This window comes from Ambystoma mexicanum, chromosome 8 (genome assembly GCF_040938575.1).
Source record: "Ambystoma mexicanum isolate Mex_15411 chromosome 8, UKY_AmexF1_1, whole genome shotgun sequence".
In the NCBI taxonomy this organism is placed as follows: Eukaryota; Metazoa; Chordata; class Amphibia; order Caudata; family Ambystomatidae; genus Ambystoma; species Ambystoma mexicanum.
The window spans coordinates 946,005,639-946,030,574 of NC_090929.1; the positions used below are offsets into that span (position 1 = coordinate 946,005,639).

The window sequence follows — 24,936 nt, forward strand, 5'->3', positions numbered from 1 at the left end:
CAAAGACCAACCCGTCTTAAACTGTTCTCATTGGGGGTCCCTTTTCTATGCATTTTACTCCTGAGGCAGTCAGTTGAAGTTTACTTGGATTTATTCACAAGCAGTATAATTTCACATACAAATGTGGAAAACGGTACAACAAGCTACATAGACTAATATGTACAACATCAATAACATTATATTTTTATCCTGCAAATATTTGAATACGCTTGTGGGAATGCTTTAGTGTTTACCATACCCCCTGCTGCCATTTTGGGAGTACTGCCTCTGCAGCTCAGTCACGTTTGCCACTAGGAGGAAAAAGTGGACTTAAGGGAAACCATGTTGCCTAATTGTGGGCCGACTCCTGTTCTACCTTGAGCACAGGGCTGAAGTATCTGGTAAGACAAAGGATGCAACTTGCAACTGCTGAACAGAAGCTTTAATGCTGTGAGTAAACAATACATGGTTCAGTAATAGTTTTTTATAAAATCTTCAAATGGCTTAAGAAGCTATTGTACCCCTCATACGAACTTGGATGGGCAGAATCCTGCATGGATCCTCCACTCGGAATTTGTAGGCTTGGGAAGCAATGAACTTTGCAGATACCCTACTACTGTCTCTGATCCCCTCTTTAAGCAGTGGGGGCATACTAATGAACACAGCAGCAGCAGAATGACAGTAAGAGTGCACTCTGGATCCCATTTCCCTATAGATGTTATGTAGCATGTTTAAAAGTAAAGGTTCGTAGCTCTAAATATTAATATTGTGGTTTAAGCACTCCCAGTTTTGGTAGATAAAGGAACAAAGGCACAGGGAATATAAGTATTTTCTCCAGGATCACCCAATTTGATCAATTAAGACAATAGACCGCTTAACCCAGAAGAACATTACATTACTGCACAATTGTGTATTCTCCCGCTGCAGAGTGGATGTCTGAGTGGGACCGGAAAACTTAAAGAAATTCATAGAAAACAATGAGTAAGACTTCTTTATTAGGGTAAAAAACATTACTAAGGAAATAACAATCACAGTTGCACAGCATGTGACGGTGCCGTCGGTTTCCCACCATAGTGCAGCCATGGCTGTAACAATCTTGGGATTCTTGCTGCAAATACAAACGGAGCACAGGGGAAAACAAAACATACATTTTTCCACTTTAAACAGAAGTCTTAAGAAAAATAAAATCATGTTTTTTAAAGTGCTGATGCAGTTACAATGCTGTTATGGAATACCCAATAATACATAGTTGCGGCTGTAAAACAATATGCAATCTAGATTGCATCTGGAGGCATAATATCCTGTGTTCCAGAACTCAATTTCTAAAATGTTTAAATTCTGGTGAATTTGCGGGACATTTTGCTGTAAATTAGGACACGTAAAAATCCTACATCTAGATTACAATAACATTATTTCCTACAACTTTGAAGAGTGCCATCAGTATTTCAAACTGAACTGTAGTAGTCTTCCTGCAAACTGGGGCACTTAGACAATCTTCACATTTCAAGGCTTTTTTGCATTAATGGCAGCCATCTCGTGAGATAAATGTAGTCCAGAGTGGCAGCCATTTTACACGATTAAGCTGTATAGAGGGATTGGCAATGAAGTAAACTTATTAGGGTACTAAACAGAGATCTTTTCAAGGGATGTGAAATCGAATCTGTAACTAGTACCGTTTATGAACACTTGCGAGAGAACACTTGGCAGAAAACGGAATTATAAGATGTTACGGCTCATATTTCTGAGAATCAGTAAGCCATTTCTGCTGTACACTGAATTCTAATTCTATTATTGGTCCCCTTCTCTGAATCTAGAAGCAGCAACTGGTCCCTCCCTTAAATTAAAGATGAATACTTTATAACAGTTTCCAGAGCAGTACTCAATCAGTAAATTGTTCCTAGAAGGTTGGAACATATTACTGGTAATGGTTCCATTTTGAGCTAAGAATCCAAAATGTGTAATCAATTCCTCTTTTGAAATAGAAATCAAATCTTCTGACATTCAGAGATTCATACATGCCAACACCCCATGTCATTTTGCAGTTGCTCATTCTATCCTCATTTCCTTTTGCGTTCTGGGGCCTTTAGTCCTGGATTTACAATGGGAAAAGTCGAATTAAGCCCCACAATGCTAAGAGAAAGCACCGTTTGTAAGCATCTCCAATCTAGCACGAGGCATATATGCCCTATAAGTAACTAACCAGTTACTTGTAGATTAACCCTTTTCGGAAACCAGTAAACAATCGGCAACTGGTTGCTCCTCTGAGCCAGAGATCAATAGTGTAGCACCTGCCCAGAACAGGTTTACTCTTTCAGATAGTAATCAGCAAGCTGCAACACACTGCTCATAGGAATCAGCACATCTAGATCTCTTTTCCGTGAGAGAATCAGAAATATTTATCTAATTCCTGATTTGATCTAAGAATCCATAACTGATTCCTCCATAACTGATTCCTTCATTCAGGTGTCCAGAACCAGTTCTTTCTTACAGAAAGTAGCCAGTAAAATTTAAATGGTTTCTTCTCGCACCCAGACATTTCTCATTCTTAATTTGCCCCTTCGCCTACAAAAAATGAATTTCTAAAAGAAATCCATGATCTGCAAGATATTCTATTTAGTGATCTAGAATTTGAAATGTGTAGCCATTTCCATATCTAATGGGAGAGTGCATGGGTGATCTGGACTGCAAAGCATAGGTTCAGCTATGTCCCATTTCTTCTTGGATTTTGGGGATCTTTTCAGCAACTCTTTTTCTCAGCAAAATAATCCATGACCAAGCCCACCGGATAACCAGTAGTACGACTGATCAGATCGGTGTTGGGAATCTATAGTTGCAGGATAGTAAACCTTTGTCATATAGAAGTAAGTCCACTGCAGACAGGGCGTGTGTGTTTAAGCAACATGCTTTATACTAAAGTATGCCAAAAACCGATATGAGATTAAAATGAATTTTCAAAAATGAAGACATGATAAAAAGATGCAGAATACAGGGGGAAAACAGTGCAAGAGCTAAACAGGGCCCATGAACATGCAATCTTTCATGATGAGACTTACAATTGGAGGAGAAAAGGATACCTGTCGGGAAGAAAAATAAGTCCCTTGGTTTTTGGAGTGCACTCTTGTTTGGAGTTGTTTGGGGATCATAGTGAGAGTGAAGGGGACTGCTGAGGGGACTAGGGAGAACAAAGAAGAAAAAAGCAGTAACATTTGATTTTGGGGCGAGTAGACACAATGGAATGCCCTGGCCAAATAAATTGTATTTAACAGGTCGATGGTGGGCAAGGTAAGACACACTTTGTAAGCAAATGGAATGTGTGACACCGGTATTAATAATACTAATACCCCAGAGAAGACCAAGTGCTACTTAAGATTTTTCATTGGTGGCAACAATGCTAAGATGAGCTAATGATATACAATGTTATTTTTACATTTAAGTAATAACCACAAAAGTGGGGAGGCTTGAATGCCTGGGAATGGCATGGACCCAGGTCCAAGTGAAGTCCTTAACATGGGCCTCAGGAGTTGTTAATCTACCGGCACCCCAGCAGGTGCTCGGAACGGCAATAGCTTTTCCTTTTTATGTTGTGATACAGCATGGTGGCTGTTCCACAAGTTAAATATAAACCACAAAATAAGCTGACAGCAAATAAAATGGAATAGGGAACTATAGCGGAGGAGGCAGCACAAGGCAGGCAAGTCTGGGGTGGATGATGAGGTGGCGGGGGAGTTGCGTCAGTGGACTCGAGCAGCAGGTGAGAAAGTTGGGGGCACGAGAGGACATGTCAATCTAATAGGCGGCGAAAAACGGAAGCAGCATCCAGTGGTTTTCAATGGCTGGGACGGCAGACAAAAAACAAGAAATACGTCCTGCCTTCCGAGCCCCTGGAGTGTCTGGGTCGCCATCTTATGTCACCAGCTTTGTGCTAATATACTTTATGTTAGACAGAACACTGGCCGACAGAGGGCTCTGAGGAAGGTCGGGAGCACTGTTTCTTTGTGCCAGCATTCTTCAGGAGGGGTGAGGATACATTTACTCTGAAAATTGTGTGTGGAATGGAGCTGCCCAATAGCCCCCTAATATGTGAAGTGCCAACACATGAAAGGCCTTAAGTTAATTAGGGGTAGAGCAGTCATCCACACTCGTGCTATGCATATCAGAAACCACATTAGTGTCCTTTCCAGGTGCCAATTGTAATTTGCCACCTTTTTAACTGACTGAAGCAATGTCAAATTTTAGTCATTGGTTGAAATAATGTGCTGTCAGTCAGGAGTAGCGTGCACATCCAATTGGTATGCTGACAGAGCAGTAATCTTGTACAAAGCATGTAGGGTATGGTATATGCCTGACACTTCAGACATGTAATATAGTCCAGCCATCATAATTAATATTGCTGCATAGTAGTTCAAAATATACATTCTGTTAGGGCCCACAGTGATTTTATTTTTTATCACGGCACTCGCTTTAAAAATCAGGGGTTTTGTGCCTTTTTCCACCCTGGAACTTTGCAATTTACAAATTAGATTGTGTGATTCCGCCATCTTCCAACAGCAGCCATCCTGGGTATATTTATGCAATACCCCGTTATTCATCACCTATGTTAAAGTTCGATATTGAACCTTTGAAATGTTCATTTTGATGGTGGTTGTTTGGGGCACTACAAAAACACAGCAATGTAAAAAAGTGGATGTATCACAATACTCACTTGGGATTCCCGACGAGGTAGTCCATTTTCAAAACTAGCTTTGGTCAAGATCTGTGATGGTGTGGCAAAAATAACATGGACACCAGTTAAGATATAGCATTTTGTGACTTAAAATTCATTCGGATTATGGAACGGATTAAGATAGTGGATCTCAAACAAAACAATAAAAATGCAATTAAAATCATGATCTTCACAGGGGTCACGCTATATGAAAGTTGGTCACCAAATTCTTACTTTCCAAACACTGACATAATTCAATAGTCACTTTACCAAAAATGTTAATAGCCCTAGTGTATGAATTTAGCTCAGCGCTTCTCAGTTTCACACTACTCCTTATATTCGGACAGTGTTTATTCGCAAGGGCTGGACATTCTTGCCATTGGCATGGCTCTGGCCTGGACTGAAGTAGGAGCAGAGTTTACCAGGAAACTTCTCCCGGAAGGTGTATAGCCAGGACATGTCATCAGCATTGTAGAAGATGAGCAAGCCTTTATCATAATCCAGGAACACACCCACCTTCTCCAGCTTGCCCCGGACATTCAATCGTGTCCAGGGTTCAGTGCATGCACTGTACTGATTACCATCGTGCATGACGATGCAGTAGAATCCTCGGCTTGGTTGGATCTGGATACTCCCCTTCCGATTTACAGTCTCGTGCGCTAGGCCGATCATCCACTGAGTCTTCTCGGAGACTACCACCTCCCAGTAGTGAACTCCACTATCCAAAGCCTGGGTACCTAGGACTGAGACTTCCACATCAAAGCGTTTTGGAGAGTCTTGCAGAGGTTGAGGGTGCAGGTTGCCGTAGGCCACAATGGTGCAGTCATCTGACAGAATGAGGCGCTGGTGGGCAGTTTGCGGGTCAAGAGTGAGTGCAGCTGGGACTGTGGGAAACAAGACAGTAGTTTTAGGAGAGGGAAGGAAAGAATCTTTAGATGTTAAACCCTATATTGGCAAATGTTAAAAATAATGTTTTAGTATTGGCCACAAGTTAATCTCCCAAAAAGCTGATGAGAGCAGAAGTTATACAAATTAGAAGTATACATGTTAATTGCTTTTTAGGAATCACCTGGAAAATGCAGTCATACCTTTATGTGATAACCTAATTCAGGAAAGACCACTGGAAATGCACACATTTGCCCTGTAAAGGAGCTTTATCATAATATAAATGGTTGTTGTATAACACAACTTCAGCCATTCTGGAGGCCTTTTGGCACTCGTTTCTACGAGGCATCTTGGCTCCAGGTGAAAAAGGGACTTTGGAGGGGGACTAGTGGAAAGAGAATGTTGGGGGTCCAGTGCAGATACCAAAGTACCAATGCTCTGATTTCAATGAGATTCTGGAGGAGTTGGTACTTGGATTTTGTGTTGCATTAAGGGCCCCACATGTAATGCACTATTATGCATGAATTAGATTCCTCCTACTACAGCATGGTGGGTTCACAGAACAGAGAAGAGTGGTTAGGCTGTTGTAGGCACTATGTGAGCTGGCGAGCCACTGCTGGGAGTGTCTTCTGAAATGTACAGCATGTACAGTGGAAAGGTGACAGTAAAGAAGGATGTATCGGTTGGTGGGTGCCACTTGGTTATTCAAAAAATGGCAGAGTAGAAGATTCTGTGAGACCCTATAAGGTTCATAGGAACCCGTAATATTCAGGTGCCCATGTGGCTAGTGTCAACGGTAGCATCCGATTCTCTATCAGAGCAGGTGTACATTGTTGTGTATCGGGTTGAATATAGACTACCAGGTATTTGTGAAACTTTCCCCCTTTCATGAATATGCGTATTTGGCAGGCTGGTATATTTTATTTTATTTATTTAAATTTATAGAGCGCACTGCAGCCCAAAGGCATCAAGGAGCTTTACAAGAAAGTGTAAGAAGGCTTAATTGATGGAGAGGAGAATACAATCTTGTTTACACAGCAAATTATAGAAATTATGCAGGGACAAAGTCAGACTTAAAACAAGTATAACGGACAGAGACTGCATGAAATACATGTTGATGAGTCAAACAAATAGCCTTGTTTTGTTGGCTTTGCGGAAGGCCATGTGGGAGTCAATCATCCTGATGGTGCGCTGGAAGGGCATTCCAAAATGCAGCAGCCATGGTAGGGAAGCTAGTGCCGCCTGCCCGCTCTCTCCTGGTTTTGGGAGTGGCGATCAGGTTGGTGTAGGCCTTCGTAGTAGGCCTCGAGGAAGAACGCTTCCCAATTCGAGGTGCGAGGTAAGGAGGTGCTAGGTCATGGAGGCATTTATGCACAAGTGAGAGGGTTTTAAAGACAATCCTCTATTTGACCGGGAGCCAGTGCACCTGCTAGTCCAATTGTGGTGTCTAGTGTGGCACATAACCTGTTCGTTGGGGCATACAGTGGTGTGACTAGTTCCCAAACTATTCAATAAGTGGTACCAACGCCTATGTTTTTATAAAATTTCATCCAAGTTTCCAGGTAGCTGAGGATCAGGTTTTTTAACATGAAGATGGCTGGTATATTTGCTCAGGTTGGTGTTTTGGGGTTAGTGAGTGTCAATACATGTTACTCAGCAATATAGTACAAACCCTAACACTACGTTTGTTGTTTGGAAAGGTTACAATGCTACTCACTTTTCCACTATTGAAAATCTTTTCCAGCAGATTGAAAAATCACTCAAGAATGCAGAAAATACTATTAGCCTCTTCCCCAGGAAAATTATAAAACAGTCCACTGACACCAGCCTGTTCAACTCACATCAAAAAGTAACTATGATGTTAAAAAGGGATACAAATGGTCCCTGCATCACTCCAATGAAGGTGGCTTGTGCCACAGCGTACACTTAAAGGTGAACAAAAAGGACACATTCCCGGTACTGGTAGCAATAGGTGCCAACCAGTGCTCCCCAAACAAAATGAGTGACGCAGATGAGTGAAGCAAAAGGGTTTCACTCCTCAAAAAAATCAGCTAGTATCCGGATTAATAAGAAATATGCTGGGGGACTCCACTGAAGTCAAAGGAGGAAAGTTGCATAAAGAAAACACTTTTCTAACAATGGTATTCAGTAACGGGAGCTTCTGAATCTAGGTGACGAGTGCCCAGGGATCATCCTGGAAGAGAGAGTGGGATGAATGAGGTATGATTTTGCTGGAAATCCTAAATTATGCTACGTTTAAATCTTAAGATTTCTGCAGTCATTACAAATAGAATCATCCTCTTCCTCCACGACAGGGAAGCTGTGCTTCTTGATTGAAAGATATGCGACAGCCCCACCCCAGAGCAATGTCCCAGCTTCTTTGCTAATGCAGCAGTAGTTAATTAGAATTTCTTCTTATAGCGCGCTTAATACCAGCAAGTTGTTTCTAAGTGCGGGATCAGGATTCAAACCTGTGTTGTGCTGCATTGTCTTGCTTCCAAGACAAATGAGTTGCCCCTGAGCTATCCTTCCTCCCTAATGCCATGTTTCCTTCTCTTCTTGTCAGAGTTCTTGTCATCCTGCAACATCACGCACGTCTAGAAAGAGGAGGGGCAGCAGCAAAGTATGAGACCCGAAAAGCAGGGAGGAGACGTTAAGCACACATTGGTAGCTTTAACTATAATGATCACCACCAAGTGCTATTCAGTCACCAAAGTTGAGCCAGGCCTTGGCAAGGTGGGTACAGTTTGTGAATATAGGCATGTGTGGGAATGCAGAGTAAGAAACCTCACACAGAGGACAATAATACAATTCACCAAAGGTATACCTATATTGGAAGATATATCCTAGCCTGCTTTATGGCTGACAACCAACACCCCACCCCACCCCCCCCTTGTCTCAATTTCAATGCTCTCATATCTCTTTACAGGAGATTAGACCAGACATATCTAATGTTAACCCTAAAGCATGAACCCAGTGATCCGTGCTCAACTAACAGCATTAAAGAGTGTATTGAGGCATTAAATCTGACAATCATGGCCTTCATAAATTCCTTGTTTGAATACTTTAGGATTTAGCTCAAACAGGCATGCGTTACTCCTCTTCTAAAAACACACACACTAAAAATCCAACTCGGAACCCAAAGGCCTGTTCCAGATACATCAAAATGTTTGTTGGCACTGGCGGATCACGCTACGCCCATATGTTTTGACTTCTATTATATACACAATTTGTTCCGAAAAGGACTACATACAGCGCAGTTCAGTCATTAACAAATAAGTCTTGAAGTGATCCTTCTGTTAAAAGTTTAATATTGAGTTTCAGCCGACACGCATTTCGACATTAAGTTGTTTTCAAGGCCAATAGCAAATAATTGTATCCCTTTATTCTGAATCAGTGCACGCTATCCTTTCATAGTGGTAATTCTTCAAAAATAATATAAAGAAATTCATTTAGGTATCTTATTTCGTCAGTCAGAATGGATTCCAGGCTGACCACAGCCCCTAGAGTCCTGGGATAAAGGCATCCGGTGGGCAAACATGGCCTCCTCCTCTCACATCAACAAAGAGGAACAAGGCATAGTCACAGGGCCACCTCAGATCTACGAAGCAAATAATTTTGTGAAATGTAGGAAGGGGTAAATCACATCTCGGTAAAATGGTTTAGACCGAGTCATTATACAAAAAAACCCAAATCTACCACAAGTCTAGCCATATAACTGACATAGAAAGGGTATCCTTTGGTCTGCCACTCAGTCAGTCCGGATGTTGATTTAACCTTGCTGGGAGGGGGATTAAGTACATGAACCAGAAAAGCCTTCAAAATTAACAGCGAGCTACCTCATCAATCAAGTCAGTTTCTACCAATGGGAGTGGGGGATAACGTTAATATGCTCAGGGTTGCTCTGCTGTGGTACCTAGCAGAGGTGCCAACCTTTCTTGCATCAGCTGTTCCCCCTACATGGGTCACATCAGAGCAGGCTTCCCTCACACAGAACCGGTATGGCATGGGCCACGGCAGGGAAAGCGTCACACAGATTGTTACAGCGGGGGCCACAGAAGGGCAAGCTTTCCTCAAATGGAATGGGTACAGCAAGGCCAATAGCATTGCAAGTTTAATTCACACAGAACATCAGGGTAATCTTCCCTAACACAACAGGTACACCATGATCACAGCAGAACAAGCGCCCCTCACACGGAATAGGAAGAGCAAGGGCCTAAGCAGGGAAAGCTTCACTCACACAGAATCTGGCTTCAGGCAGCAGAGCTATACCACTAAATTACACATCCTCCAGACCCAGACAGGGTTGCCCGTCATTTGAAAGCAGGGCATGCACAGACAAAAGAGAAATATTACTGTAGAGGCATTGGAAAAGATGGAGGCAACTGTCGGGCACACGTGTCACTAGGAAGCATGAAGACACAAGGATGTGAAAACATAATGAAGAAAAAGGTTGATTATTGATGCACACCTCAAATTAAATGGCAATGAAACATACATTTAAGAGATGCTGTAGATTAAATTTAGGTGCGGGGGAGGAACTGAGGCCATGGCACAAGACCCCTACAGACAAGAGACAATTGGGATGAGGATTCAACAAGGGAACCCTCCCGTCCCCTGCACACTTTAGGATGTTTGGACTAAGTCCACTACTATTTTCTCATATTAATACAAAAAACATATAAACCAAAGAGTTCAGTTGTGTGTTTTTATAGCAAATGTTTATATCTAAAGTGTCAAATACACAATATTTCAAAAGGAGAAACATTTACAAATTCAAGAAGCAAAGCAGTGCAATAGTAGGTCACAATAAATTTGAAACAATGGTGGAATCCAATTCATGTGGCGACGCGTTTCGAGGATACTTTCCTCTTCTTCATATGGCCAAAATTGAATTCTTCATACAAAAGGAAAGAAACAAAGGGGAGAACGTTTGTACAAGTTATTTATACCTTGAGGTAATTCATTAAACTCATGCTGTACATTTCAGTCTCATCTGTGAGTCAGAACAGACTACATTGTCAGAAAAATTGTAATTAATCTAGTACCACAAGGGCACATTCATTCCCAGTTAAATTCAGGGTGAGGGGAGGAGAAGAGGTTCTGAGAGACGTTTCTAGTCCAGTGCAAGAGAAGTCGTCGTTCAAAAGTGTTTAGAAAGAATGTAGGTAGGTGAAGAAGCCATATAGGACAAGATATAAGAGAGTTTAATTACCAGTAAGCAAAGTGTTCGAGGGCATCGGGTGCAGATAGCGATCCTTGGTGGTGAATCAGGCAATGTGTAGATCCTCCACGGGAAATCTAGTTTGCTGTAGTCAAGAGGAAGACACAGCTGCAACAAGAATGAGGAGCAAGTGAGTAGAAATCAAACTATGATGAAAGGTAAATTCAACCCTAGGCACTAGACGAAATGTAGTACCTGTGGAGTATGCAAGAGGAGTGGCAAGTGCTGGAGAAAATATTCGAACGGCGTGGAAGCCTGATATATGCGGGGTTCATTCACGTTAAACACTGCAACTTCTGTTCAACTTTCATCAAGAGTCAGCAAAGCACTCTAGAGAATACGATATAAGTGTGAGCTTGAGAGGAATACTAAAACAACATATATTGATACAATATTATCCACAACAAAAAAGTGTTAGCTGATGAAAAAAATACCTTGTGGTATACGCTTAGCAGTTATGGTGAACGAGCTGTCAGGCACAGCGTGCTGGCAATGCGCTTACTTCAGTGGGCGGTTTGTAAGGATAGGAACTCAGGCAAAACAAATACAGTGCACATGTGCACTACGGGCCTCAATGCGCAGATGATGATCTGTGAAAAAGTGTAACGGAGAATTAACCCGGATCGAGGTTAAGAAAGTACTTAAACTAGAAATCTCAATGGGGTAGACAATGCCTGGTAACGTGCGCTTACCTGCACAATAGGAGACCAATCGCAAAGACAGCTGCCGCCGGTCAACACGTCCTAGCAGCTATGGGAACGGCGCGCAATGTGGAAGAAAAAGGTTGGCGAATGTGAAGATAGAGAAGGGACTAAAGAAGTCATCGGGTGAGCCCGCCGAGGTAAACCACAATGTGTCAAGAGGAGTGAAAGTATATGTGGAATAAATAATAAAATTGATGAAAATAAAGATAAAAAATAAAGGGAAAATAGAAGAAGTATAAAGAGAAAATGTAAAGAATACTACTGAGAAATCCTGCAGAGTCAACAAAAAGAGACTATTCAATGGAGAAGTAGACCGAATAGGAGGTGCCACTGAAATACAGAAACGTCAAAATGAAACAAGTTCCATCTGCCAGAATCCAAATGAAAGAGGGAATTTTAACCACTCACAAGGTTAATTCGCATAGTGTATGGCTGAAGGGTGGACAAAAGAAAATAAGCACAGTTTGTATACATAAGTTGTCGTCCAACATATAACACAAGAATTCATTATATGTATATACATATATATACATTTTAGTTCAACCTTCAGTGGAGTATGTATTAAAAGGGTATCAAGAGAATACTACAAGTCATTGCAAATTACAATTGGATATTACTTGTTGGCAGTTAAAATTTCCAGATAAAATAAACTTGACAAAACTTTGATCTTTACAAAAAAACAAGATGCTAGTGTTAGAGGTCAAACGTACCCTATTCACAGGAAACAATTAAGGGTAAAATCTTCATTGAGGCCCCAGGGTTGCAAAGAGCCTATTCTGTCAATCCAATAGGCTTCTCTCTGTAGTAAGAGGGATTGAAAGTCACCGCCCCTTGTTGGGTGTTTAACAACTTCAAGTATCTGAAATTTAATTTGGGCAATGGAATGTTTCTCAGAATTGAAGTGTCCCCAACAAACAAAGAAATTGACCCTAACTCATCTACTGGGGCTTTTTTAGGCCTAAGAGAAAAACCAGGAGAGGGAAGAAAGCCTCAAATAAAAAAAGAAAAACAAATAGGGATTAACAACCTGGTGGTGAATATCTCCAGTAAGTCTCTAACAACAGAACAACTTAATCTACTTAATAAAGGACTCTCTTTTGTGCCCACTTGTAACACCTCGCTCTTCCAGGAGAAGATCTGCTTACACAGATTGCTGAGAAAACTACGGTTAAAAATCTTCTTTGCTACACAACCAGAAATGGTACCTGAACCAACCCAAGACAACTTGTTGGAAATTCGCCCGAAAAGCACATTTGACCCCCATGTTCAGAATTCTATCTTGAACTTGTTTGAGAAAAGTGTTCACCATAACTGCTAAGCGTATACCACAAGTTATTTTTTTCATCAGCTAACACTTTTGTTGTGCATAGTATTGTATCAATATATGTTGTTTTAGTATTCCTCTCAAGCTCACACTTATATCGTATTCTCTAGAGTGCTTTGCTGACTCTTGATGAAAGTTGAACAGACGTTACAGTGTTTAACGTGAATGAACCCCGCATATATCAGGCTTCCACGCCGTTCGAATATTTTCTCCAGCACTTGCCACTCCTCTTGCACACTCCACAGGTACTACATTTCGTATAGTGCCTAGGGTTGAACTTACTTTTCATCATAGTTTGATTTCTACTCACTTGCTCCTCATTTTTGTTGCAGCTGTGTCTTCCTCTTGACTACAGCAAACTATATTTCCCGTGGAGAATCTACACATTGCCTGATTCACCACCAAGGATCGCTATCTGCACCCGATGCCCTCGAACACTTTGCTTACTGGTAATTAAACTCTCTTATATCTTGTCCTATATGGCTTCTTCACCTACCTACATTCTTTCTAAACACTTTTGAACGACGACTTCTCTTGCACTGGACTAGAAACGTCTCTCAGAACCTCTTCTCCTCCCCTCACCCTGAATTTAACTGGGAATGAATGTGCCCTTGTGGTACTAGATTAATTACAATTTTTCTGACAATGTAGTCTGTTCTGGCTCACAGATGAGACTGAAATGTACAGCATGAGTTTAATGAATTACCTCAAGGTATAAATAACTTGTACAAACGTTCTCCCCTTTGTTTCTTTCCTTTAGTATGAAGAATTCAATTTTGGGCATATGAAGAAGAGGAAAGTATCCTCGAAATGCGTCGCCACATGAATTGGATTCCATCATTGTTTCAAATTTATTGTGACCTACTATTGCACTGCTTTGCTTCTTGAATTTGTAAATGTTTCTCCTTTTGAAATATTGTGTATTTGACACTTTAGATATAAACATTTGCTATAAAAACACACAACTGAACTCTTTGGTTTATATGTTTTTTGTATTAATATGAGAAAATAGTAGTGGACTTAGTCCAAACATCCTAAAGTGTGCAGGGGAGGGGAGGGTTCCCTTGTTGAATCCTCATCCCAATTGTCTCAAAACATAATAAAGAGGCACGTGTAAAGCTGGAGACCACAATGAGCTAGTGTGTCTAAGGAAGGCAGGAAAAATGCAGATGTGATGGGCCAGGAAAAGTCGTTTAAGGGCAACCTGATACTTCATGCTTTAAAAATGCAAATAAATAAATTCCCATGTCATAAGCCAAAAAAAGACCAGGCTACTGAAAGGAATCGACATCGATGAAATATGTATTTTCAGAACTTTGATCTAGCTTCAAAAGTAAGCAGGTTCAGTTTTCTGACACTCCTCCCAGAAATCATTCCAAATTGTGTAAAAGTGTCAATATTAGGGTAAAATCAGTCAATCCAATCATGATCCAGAATAAAAGGCCCCTCCGTCCTCATTCCCCTTTTGTAGTGCAACATAGTGCAACATAGCAGTTCTAGTTTGCTCTTTTCCCCTGTGATCACCCATTTCAATGGAGGATATATTCCTAGCTTCAGGAGGCTCCCTAAGGGACAGATCATGCCTTGTGCATATGATCATTCCTAACAGTCCCTCCCTATCTCTCGAAGGAAACCCATTAAAGACAGATCAGTGACGGATACATGCTCGTTCACTAGTAGCATTAGAGAACTCTGGGACAAAGCTTTCTAAGGAGTTTAGGAAGAAATCCTTACCCATCAAGGGACCCACAATAATGAACAATCAAGATGTCAGTGTTATTGAACTGTCCATCCTATTACCCTTGCACCAAATGCCTACCTTTCATTGTCAGCATGTTCCTCTTCACCTTCCTGCAGGAACAGCAACCTCTTAGAGCCAATGGATGGTGCTCCCAGTTTCATGGGGCACTCACCTTTTAGCTTTTCTTTTCCTCATTTCACTGTGAAGAACTGACTGCAGGGTTTCAGCATCATTCTGAATCAGAGTTTATTGAACAGCCACAAAGCCAGTTGGGGGTGGCAGGTGGGAATTTCATTTTGGCATGTGGCTTTGTGCACTGTATGAGTGAGGTCAGAGGCTGTTTGGAGACAATGGGGCAGACCTCCAGGAGAAACTAAGAGGGATTCTGGCCCCTGGTCAGCTTTCCAGAGAAATGACATCTGATGCTCTGACAGGAACTGTTCCATCTGGCCACTGCACAGCACCTGAGCAAGTTAAAGTGAGGTTTGAGACAGTGCTCAGCCTGCCAATCTACAAACCTAGGAAGCTGAAGACCAAGTTACTTACCAACTGGTAACGTTCATTCCACTGGATGTTCCTCCAAAGTATTCCTCATCTTTGACATATAATGTCCAGCTTCAGCAAACTTTTTTTTTTTCGGCAGGGGTCGCCCGGCGTCGAGTCGATGTCCCTCAAAGGCCTCCATCAAGGGTGACGTCATTGGATGTTATAAGTAGTACGCACAGTGCCCCTTGGCCTCAGTTCTGTTTTTCCCCTACTCGTGTTAACAGAAATGCCCATAAACACAGGCAGGACAGTACTCAACCTTGTTGGAACGAAATCTGTGATAGCACAGGAAATTCTACAGAGGGGTAGGATGGGAGGGTGAGGAGGAATACGTTGGAGGAACATCCAGTCGAAAGAACGTTATAAATTGTTAAGCAACTTTTTCTTCGAATGGATTATGTCCTCCAATGTATTCCTCATCTATGACAGACTCCAACAGCAGTATGCATATTTGGAGGAGGGTGAAGAATTTAGATATACAAAGTGTTAAAAGGGCAGAGTAAAGCACTGCCGTACCAAAAGTGACATTTTGAGCATGCGAAGTACCTAGAGAATAATGGTTAGTAAACGTGTGTATTGATGACCACGTTGCAGCATCACAGATGTTTTTAATAGGGATACCCCTTTGCAGGGCTGTTTAAGAGACCCTGCCGCTAGTGGAATGTGCACGTACCCCCTCAGGAGGGTCCTTGCCTGCTAATGTAGCATTCAGAAATAGTGAGGATAATTCACCTAGAGAAGGTCTGCTTGTCAACAGCCTGGCCTAATTTGCGTCCAGTGTACCCTACAAAGAGCTGGTCGTCCACTCTCAACTTGGACATCCTGGAAATATATAAATGTAATGCTCTCCTAGGATCCAACCTTTGAAGCATTTCCTCTTCCCTATTAGGATGCAGCAGAGGGTAAAAGGCCGGCAGCACAATTTTCTGCCTTAAGTGAAAGTCCGAAACTACCTTAGGTAGGAAGGAGGGCCTTACCCTCAACACAACCATGTCCTTGTGGAATATAGTAAAGGGTGGATCGGAGGAAAGTGCTGGCAACTCGCTCACTCTACGTGCAGATGTTCGAGCAACCAAGAGTATTGTCTAAATGGTTAACAACCTCAACAGACATGTGTGCAGGGGTTCAAATGGAGCACACATTAGAAATTTCAAAACCAAGTTGCGGTCCCAAACTGGAACCTGAAAATTATAAAGGCGGGAACACATTAGTGAGCCCTTTTAGAAATTGAGTCACCAGTGGTATTTTCCTCAGATGAGCGCTTGAAGATGGAAAGCGCTGCCAGGTAACCCTTAATGCTTCCAACCTGAAGACCTTTGTGTGCTAATGAAAGCATAAAGGATAGAACATCCGCAGTCGTACATAGAAAAGGATCAACATTCTTTTCCCTGCACCAGTCGTAAAAAAACGTATTCCAACGGCAACGGTACAGAGACTTCTGGCTGAAAGCAACACCTCCATCACGTCATCCGGGAGGTCCCAATCCTTGTATCTCAACTTTTCAGAAACCAAGTGTAAAGGTTGAGAGTTGACCTCTGGAAGGAGAACCCCGACCCCCCTCTTGCGAGAGAAGATACTCTCTTTGTGTAAGATGTATCGAAGGACAGATGGACATGTCCCGAAGGTCCCGGTACCACGTTCTCCTGGCCCAATACGGTTCAATGATGCTCATGTGCCTCTTGAACAGTCTCAACCTCCTGATTACTTTAGGAATTACAGGGACTGGAGGAAACACGTACAGCAGTGGGAATTCCCAATCCACCACGAACGTGCCGCCTAGAGCTCCTCTCGGATGAAATTCCCTTGAGCAGTACCGCTCGCACTTCCGGTTGACCCTGATTGCGAACAGATCCACTTGAGGGGTTCCGCAAAGGGTGACAATCTCTTGAAGGACTTCCTGAGCTAACTCCCACTCGTGGGAGGCCGTGCTCTGCCTGCTCAGAGCACCCACTGCCGTGTTTCTCCTCCCCAGCCAAGTGAACTGCCGACAGGGAGATTCCTTCTTGAATTGCCTAATACCATCGCTGCATTGCCTCTCTGCACAGTGGTAGCGACCCTACGCCTCCTTATGTTGAGGTAGTGCATGGCTACCGTAATGTCCGTCATTATCAGGACATCCCTTCCCCGTGCCTTCCCCATGAAGACGGCAGAAAAGCCTTCAGCGCTAGTCTGATTGCTCTCAGCTCCAAAAGATTGATGTGTAGTTTGGACTCCGATGGAAACCAACGACCGCTGACCGTCAAATAGTTGGCGTGAGCTCCCAAGCCAGTGAGTGAGGCGTCCGTCACTACAGTTATCTCTGGCCATGGTTGTCAAACACGTTCTCCCTTCAGAATAGTTTCCTCGCAGGCCCACCATAGAAAATCCTGGGAGACTCTGGTCAGAATATGAAGTTGGTCCAACATCTGTCCCGAGAACTGGGACCATTATATTCTGAGAGCCCATGAAGGGACCTCATCCGCAGACGGGCCTCTGGCACCAGAAAAATGCAGGATGCCATGAGGCAGAGCAACCTCAAGAATTCAAAGGCCGGGAGAATGTGGGTATTCCGGAATTTTGTTTCCATCTGCAGAAGGTCTTGAGCCCTCACCTTGGGCAGCAAACACTTTCACAAGGCGGTGCCTAAGACTGCCCCTATGTACTGGAGCTGTTGGGCAGGTGTCATCTGGGACTTCTTGAAATTGACAGAGAAGCCCAGTCTGTGAAGGGAGTGGCAGGTAACGTTGAGATGATCCAAGGCTTGTTCGGGAGAACGCGCCCTGATCAGCCAATCATCCAGGTAAGGGTAGACGTGAATGCCCCTCTTGAGATGTGCTGCCACTACCACCATCAGTTTGGTGTACACCCTCGGAGAGGAGGTCAACCGGAATGGCAGGGCTCAAAACCGATAGTGTGAGTCGCCAACGGTGAACCTAAGGTATTTCTTGTGCTTCAGATGGGCCAGCACATGAAAATAAGCATCATGAAGGTCCAATGACACCAACCAATCCTGCAATTGGAGGGCCTGAAGGATCTGAGATAGAGTGACCATCTTGAATTTGTCCTTCCTGAGGAACTTGTTCAAGTATCTCAAGTCCAAGTAGGTCTCAGTCCTCAGTCTTTCTTGGGGATCATAAAATATGGGGAATACCAACCCTTGTTCCTCTCCGCTACAGGCACTGGTTCTATAGCACCTTTCTCAAGCAGGGTTGAGATTTCCTGCACAAAGAGCGAATCCGAAATCCTCAAAGACTGTTTCCCCGGTGGATTGGTCTGAGGCTGCACTATAAAAGGAAGGCAGCAACTGTGGGCTATTGTTTCCAGAGCCCAAGCATCTGAAGTAATGGCTCGCCATTCGTCGAGATGTTGTGACAGTCTGCACCCTACTGGTGAATCGTGACGCAAGCCTTCAGAGCGGTTGTGAAGCGACTGCTGCAGACGGTGATGGCAAGGAGGCTGCAGCTTTAGCTGGCTTGGCACCTCTACCTCGTCCACCACGCGGTTGGCCTCTTTGACTGGCCATTCCTCTCACCCTTCCAAATGAGGAGTAGTAACGAAAAGATCGACCACTCCAAGGTTGTCCGCTTGGCCACCGCTTTAGAGGTCTGCATCCTCTCAAGGCTCTCATGCGCCGAGTTTCACAGAGCTGCCAAAAAGATGAGACCCGTCAAATGGCATGTTGAGAAGACGAGCCTACACATCAGGTGAAACACCTGACTTCCGCAAACATGCAAACCTGTGCATCACGGTGCTCGTAGCCATGGACCTGCTGACGCTATCTGCAGTATCCAACCCAGCCAGAAAAGACTCACACATAGCTTCCTTGCTGTCCTTAATAGCTAGGAAGCAGTTCCTTTCATCCCCTTCCAGAATATGCTCCACCATCATAGATATGCACTCCCACAGTGTCCGAACATTTTGCCAAGGCACAGGTGGAGTTGGCCGACTTCAGCACCATACTCCATGCTGACAATACCTTCTGCACCCATCCATCCATCCATCCATCCATGTGCTTATCCCTATCAGGAGGGATCATGGCGGACGCTGCCTGGTCCGAGGTAGCCGTGGTTGCCTGGACCACCAGACTCTCGGGAGTGGGGTGTTGGCACAGGTAACCAGGGTTGCTACTCGAAGGGCGGTATTTTCTTGTAAGAGATTTGTCCACCGCCGGATTATTCTCTGGGGTCTCCCAATTCCTGGTAACCCTTTTTTGAAGAGGCACATGGAAAGGTAACACAGGATTCGTAGGCAGACCCTGGTCCAAAATGTCAGTGACATCCTCTTGATCAAAATGCACTGGAGGTCTCAACCAGCCCAAATATTCCACAACTCTAGACATAAGCTGCCAGTACGAGGAGTCAGCATGCTCCCCAGGCTCTGGCTTACTGAACTCCAGCTCAGGAGAGGGGTCAATACCACTAGCATTATGCAAAGTGTCAGAGATCATGCATTCTACTTTCTTCTGAAATGAGACATTCAGGCACATTAGGGGACCCATACTGGAGACCAAAAGGAGCAACCTCCTCATCCGAATGCTCTTCTTCCTCAAAAATGGAAATGAGGGACTTCAACATTTTTTTTTCAGGTGTGGAACCCAGAGACTTCGAAACAGTCGATGGCATCGACTTTGACCTAACCACTGCCTTTTTCGGAGGCTCAACCGGCTCTGCGCGCTGCACTGACGGAAATCGGTACAGCTGGCGTCGAAGGCCTGACAGGGGTCGAAGACCCGATGGGTACCATCGACGGCTGTGGCGCAGAGGGCGTCGACGACCTTGATCTTTCACCACGTCTCGAGTGATCCTTCAATGCCTTGTCCGATCAAGGCCTCGAAGGCTCTCGATGTGGATCACGCCGTTTACTCGGGAACGAGGGCGCGCGAGTTTCCAACTGAGACCACTCCATGCCGGCTTCCACAGAAGGAGCGGACTGAGCCCTGTCCAGTTTGTCTAAGATTTTAAGCATCTCGACACGGAAAACTTCCCACTCTGCCAGGGTTGACTTTTTGGATGGGCATGTCACACTATCAGGGGTGTCGCCTGACAAAGACAACAAGGAAGGCTACCAGCGGTGCCGTCTCCTCGAGCACTTTGACGTGGACGAAGATTGGCGGGAACCACTACGAGACCTTGAATGCTTGGCCTTTTTCCGCCGAGGAAAGTCACCCCTCAACTCGTCGGTCGAAGGCCTAGCAGGTCGGACTTATGGGGTTTGGACACCTTGCCTACCTGAAGCTTCCTCTTTCGTTTCCGCAAAGCCTTTCCGGTCATGGATTGACACTTGGAGCACGTAACCGTCTGGTGGCCCTTGCCCAGGCACCACAGACAGATTCGATGCGGGTCCATAATAGACATTTTGGAAACCGCAGTCCTTACATTTCTTAAACCCGGATCGAGGGGTAATCGGAGTAGAAGACTAATACATGTCAAAAAGATAAATAGCAAATACTTCACAAGTAAGAGGTGCGCCGAGTTTCACGGAGCAAACACGTTTGCAGAAAAACAGAACTGAGGCCACCGGCCGCCGTGCATGCTACTTATAACATCCGATGACGTCACCCTCGACGGAGACCTTAGATGGACATTGACTTGATGCCATCGACGCAGGGCGCCCTCTGCCAAGAAAAGTTTTCCGAAGCAGCCGGAGCTGGACATTACATGTCAAAGATGAAGAATACGTTGGAGGACACAATCCATACGAAATGGGTGATCACTGAGAGGAAATAGCACAAGAGAGGAGAGAGCAAGCAAGGCAGGGTCTGACATTTGCGAAAATGCCAAATGGAAATTGTCTACAAGGGGCCCGTGATAGGAGCACATGGAGGACATCCTATGATTCCTTTTTCAGATGTTTCCATGACTTCTAACTCCTTGTGATGACCTTCATGCCTTGCTATGCCATGTAAAGATCTGCTATACATGGATTTGGGGTATCTGCCCATCGAACACTCAAATTCTACATTCCAACACAGAATAGGCATGCCAACTAAGCCACTCATAATTGAACACCCCTCCCAACATACATCACAACACAATACCTCTACATTCAACTTACATACCACACCTTGGGCCAATGCATCCTACCAGCACAGACACACATGGCTCCTGTTCAGACACAATTGCCTTTAAGCTCTCGACACAGTACTAGTAGAAACTGACCCGCAAGCAGAGTTCAGGGTACTTCAGGGCAGCATGCATAATCCCAATAGCAAAAGCGATCTCGGATGTCGCCTCTCTCAACACTAACCTCAAGCAACCCCCGACCCATCTCCTTGACATCCATCAAAAAGTCTGGAAACCATAATGGCCGCAGAGCAATATAGAAGTTCCAAAAAAGAAAATGTAACACACCCTCCCTGGAGAAATCACATTTTGGACCCATGGATATTCCATAGGCACTTAATGCTCTGTGCCTGAAGTGTAGAGGAAAATGTAGGCCTTTATATTGTTTGCTCAATCCAAAAAAGCCAGTATGTTGAGGGTTCTTACCTGGATGGATGTCCTGGAAGAGGGACTTCCAGATTGTGTACTGCAGAGGGCCTGTGTACTTGGAGGTAGGAAAGTCTTCATATGTCAGGTTTGTCTCGTGGATCTTCCCCTTCAACCTGGAATCAGAATGGATAGCATTAGCACGAAAGCATGTAAATCAATTTGGAGTTCGAACAAGTAGGTTATGCAATGAGCAAACACTGCCACGCCAAGATAAACACTGTCACGCCAAGATACCCAGGGATAACCCTTTCATTTGAAATAAATGTGTGAAAAGGAATACTGTTAATGATCATGACCATGGAAACAAGTTACAAGGTCCCTTACAACACATTCGTACATTGGGAATTACTAATGCTGGGGGGTAGCTTCGACAATGTGACCAATGTCAACTTCATTGTTAAGCTAATCTTATTACTTCCAATACAGCTCCAAAAATTAAATAGCTGAAACACTGGTATTAGCCTTTGAAGAATTTGTTCGGAAATAAAGTCTACATACAGAAAAACATTGATGTCCCCTAAAGTATCCATGTACAGATTCACACTTGTAATAGTATTAACATGTTGCACATAATTCTGCCATCTAATAGTCTGTTTTAAGAACAGCACACATGTTTTTGTAAAAGTATCTTTGTGGAGTCCACCAGGGTAGTGCCAAATCACTCCCTCTGACGTAGACCAGATACCCACATGTTAGAACAGTTTTTCTGAAGTGCAACTAAGGGCTTAGCAAAACCATTCAACTGAGGCAGTACAAGACTCCACTCTTGGTATAAGGCTGCATCACAGGAGTTCAGTGTAGCATAGACAAAGCAGCCAGGCTTATCTTAGGAGAGAGAGAGAGGGCTGTAGAATCAGTACAAAGAAATGGTATTATACATATGGTTCAAAGAAACACGATGACACTACGTATTGTAAAAATAAAGGGTTTATTTTATATACAAGCAGATCAAGAGATTATTGTGTAAGTAAGTGGTATCATAAAGCATGTAAACACAACACTATGCTTTAGATACACAGACCTTATTTAGAACATCTAACAGTATTTCTAGGTAAGTCAAACCTCTGTATACACATTCCATATAGAGCACACCTATTCTTGGGGCATAAAAACATAAGCTACTTTCAGATTACTTTATAGTAATACAGGGGTAGTAGACCCTGGAGTTATGCAGTGACAACCAACAAGGAAATCACATAGTTAACCAACTTGCAAATATACTTTTCTGAATAGTGGAACACAGATTCGAGGAACAGTATATACCTCTACTACTTTTGTGATAGCACACAGATATACTAGGTGAGTAAGACCTTTTTGGTGCAATATACAATTACAGCTGCTTTTCAGCTGAGTACACACAGGCTAAGATAAGCAAGAACTCTTTACTGTATTTTTAAGGAACACTTTTCAGGAATGGCACACAGCTATTCTAAGCAGGTAAGACCTAATGTTGTAACATACTGTTACAGTTGCTTTTTAAGATCAGTGGAACACAGATTGAGATCAGCAATAACTCAATAAGTTGTTTTAGGACGGCACACAGCTAACACAAGGTAAGTAAGTTTGAACTGGATTCTCACAGTCAGGCTGGTGAACAAAGGGCTGCAGTGTTTTGTACGCCTCCCTCGCTTTGTGCCTTTACAGACACTCTGGAGCCTGGACGGGAAAGCCACAGGATTCCTGCCTAAGATAAAAATCACACAAAGGAATTTCCCACCCTGGATGTCAGGAGAAGGAACAAGAAAGGAAAAGGAAAGCTAAAATGGTAAAAAAAAGGAGAGGGGCCATTTTGGTAAAATGAGCACCCATGGATGCTTTTACCGAGGCTGTGGAAACAGCCCCGCAGTAAAGGTGCAACAAATTAATAGACATTCACTGCCACCAGCCACTAAAAGTTAAGTTTGTCCTGTAAGGAACTCATGGTGACAACAGTAAAGGCACACATAAGTGATCACAGTTCAAGGGTGTTTATTGAACAAGGTTTGCAGGGTGGAAAAACGCCTAAACTAAACCTAAATCTAAGATGGGAGCAAGCGTCGACCATCAAAAGAAAATAAGGCAGTCCTAGTGGCGTTTTGTCAAATAAAAAGGGCCTTTACTAAGAAACCTATTGCCAAACATTACAACTAATACAAAAAAAAGGGTATGGGATGGTTTTCAAGAAAAGAAAGGTTCTCAAATAATATGCCAGGATGCAGTAGCTTGTTCTTCCATCCCCACGTTTTGTGCACAGGGTAAGGTGGGATCTTGGAGCACAGCACACACTCAAGCTTTCTAGGCACAAGTTGACAGTTCTTTTCCAATCTATCAGGAGCCTCAATGGCCAAGTCTCATTTCTCTGGAAAATCTCTTGCCTTCGGGGGGCCTGACTATTTCAATTAACTAAAACAAAAGTTCCTTTAACAAAAAGAGTTTTTTTCCACAGTTCATGTTGGGTGACGGCTTCACCCCTGGGTCCCGCTCTTCCGGGCGCTAATCCCGCATGCATAGTACTCAACAAATTAAATAACAATTCCTTCAAAGACTTTGGGTGATGGCTTTTCACCCCTGGATCTCCCTCAGCCAGGCTCGGATCCAAATGACAAGCGGGATAGTTTACTTCCTCTTGCTTTACAGTATTTCTTGGTTTCTTCCTCGATCGGGCTCGGACCCCAATTGTGAAGTGAAATATTGCACTTCTCCTTGCCTTTCACACACAGTTCACTGTGAACCTCTCCTTTTCGGGTTCACTTGATCAGGATGATAATGGCTCACCCCTGAGTCCACCTCTTCAGGGCGCAGACCCTTTCTCTACTTTCAGCCTCCCTCCGCCAGGTTCACTCTGGCTTTTCTCGGGTGATGGATTCACCCCTGGATCTCCCTCTTTCAGGCTCGGACCCTCCTCAAATGTCAATGTCTTTTTGAACAGTTCATAGTGGACATCCCTCGGTCGGGTTCACACTTGTCAACACACTTGGGACTTTAGAATTGCCCTCTCCCTTCGTCAGCATCCCTTGGTCGGGCTTCACGCTTGCTAACTTCACATTCACTTTACTTTCAAGTGCTCCCTGGCTTTCTCTCCATGCAGGATTTACTTCCCGGATGCGGGGTCCTCTGGGAGTGGGAGACAGATAGATGAGGTGCAGTATCCCCTTTTTTCAACACCTTTTCCCCATCCTATCATGTAGGACATTCAAAAACACTGCCCCCTTTTCCTATTGTAACACTTTCGCACAACACGAAAGACAACGGACTAACACCAGAGCCGTTCACCGGACATGTCCCAATACAAGTGTCCGGAAAAGTCAGGCATTTTACAAGAATCACACAAACCTGACGGGCCATTCCCTTCCCCACAGGGATAAAAGGTGGAGCATGAGAG

At 43.7% G+C, this 24,936-nt stretch overlaps 1 protein-coding gene across 3 annotated transcripts in view; it reads right to left on the bottom strand.

Annotated features, from left to right (window-relative positions):
• Positions 1 to 955: 955 nt before the first annotated feature.
• Positions 956 to 24,936, bottom strand: part of TRIM62 (tripartite motif containing 62) — a 354,686-nt gene continuing 330,705 nt past the window's right edge. For all 3 annotated transcript variants that reach the window (XM_069610838.1, XM_069610837.1, XM_069610836.1), the window contains 2 exons: positions 21,573 to 21,688; positions 956 to 5,565 (listed from right to left, as the gene is read on the bottom strand). In XM_069610838.1, coding sequence (XP_069466939.1) covers positions 5,015 to 5,565; positions 21,573 to 21,688 — 667 coding nt within the window. In that variant the 3' untranslated portion in view covers positions 956 to 5,014. The remainder of the gene's footprint in view (positions 5,566 to 21,572; positions 21,689 to 24,936) is intronic.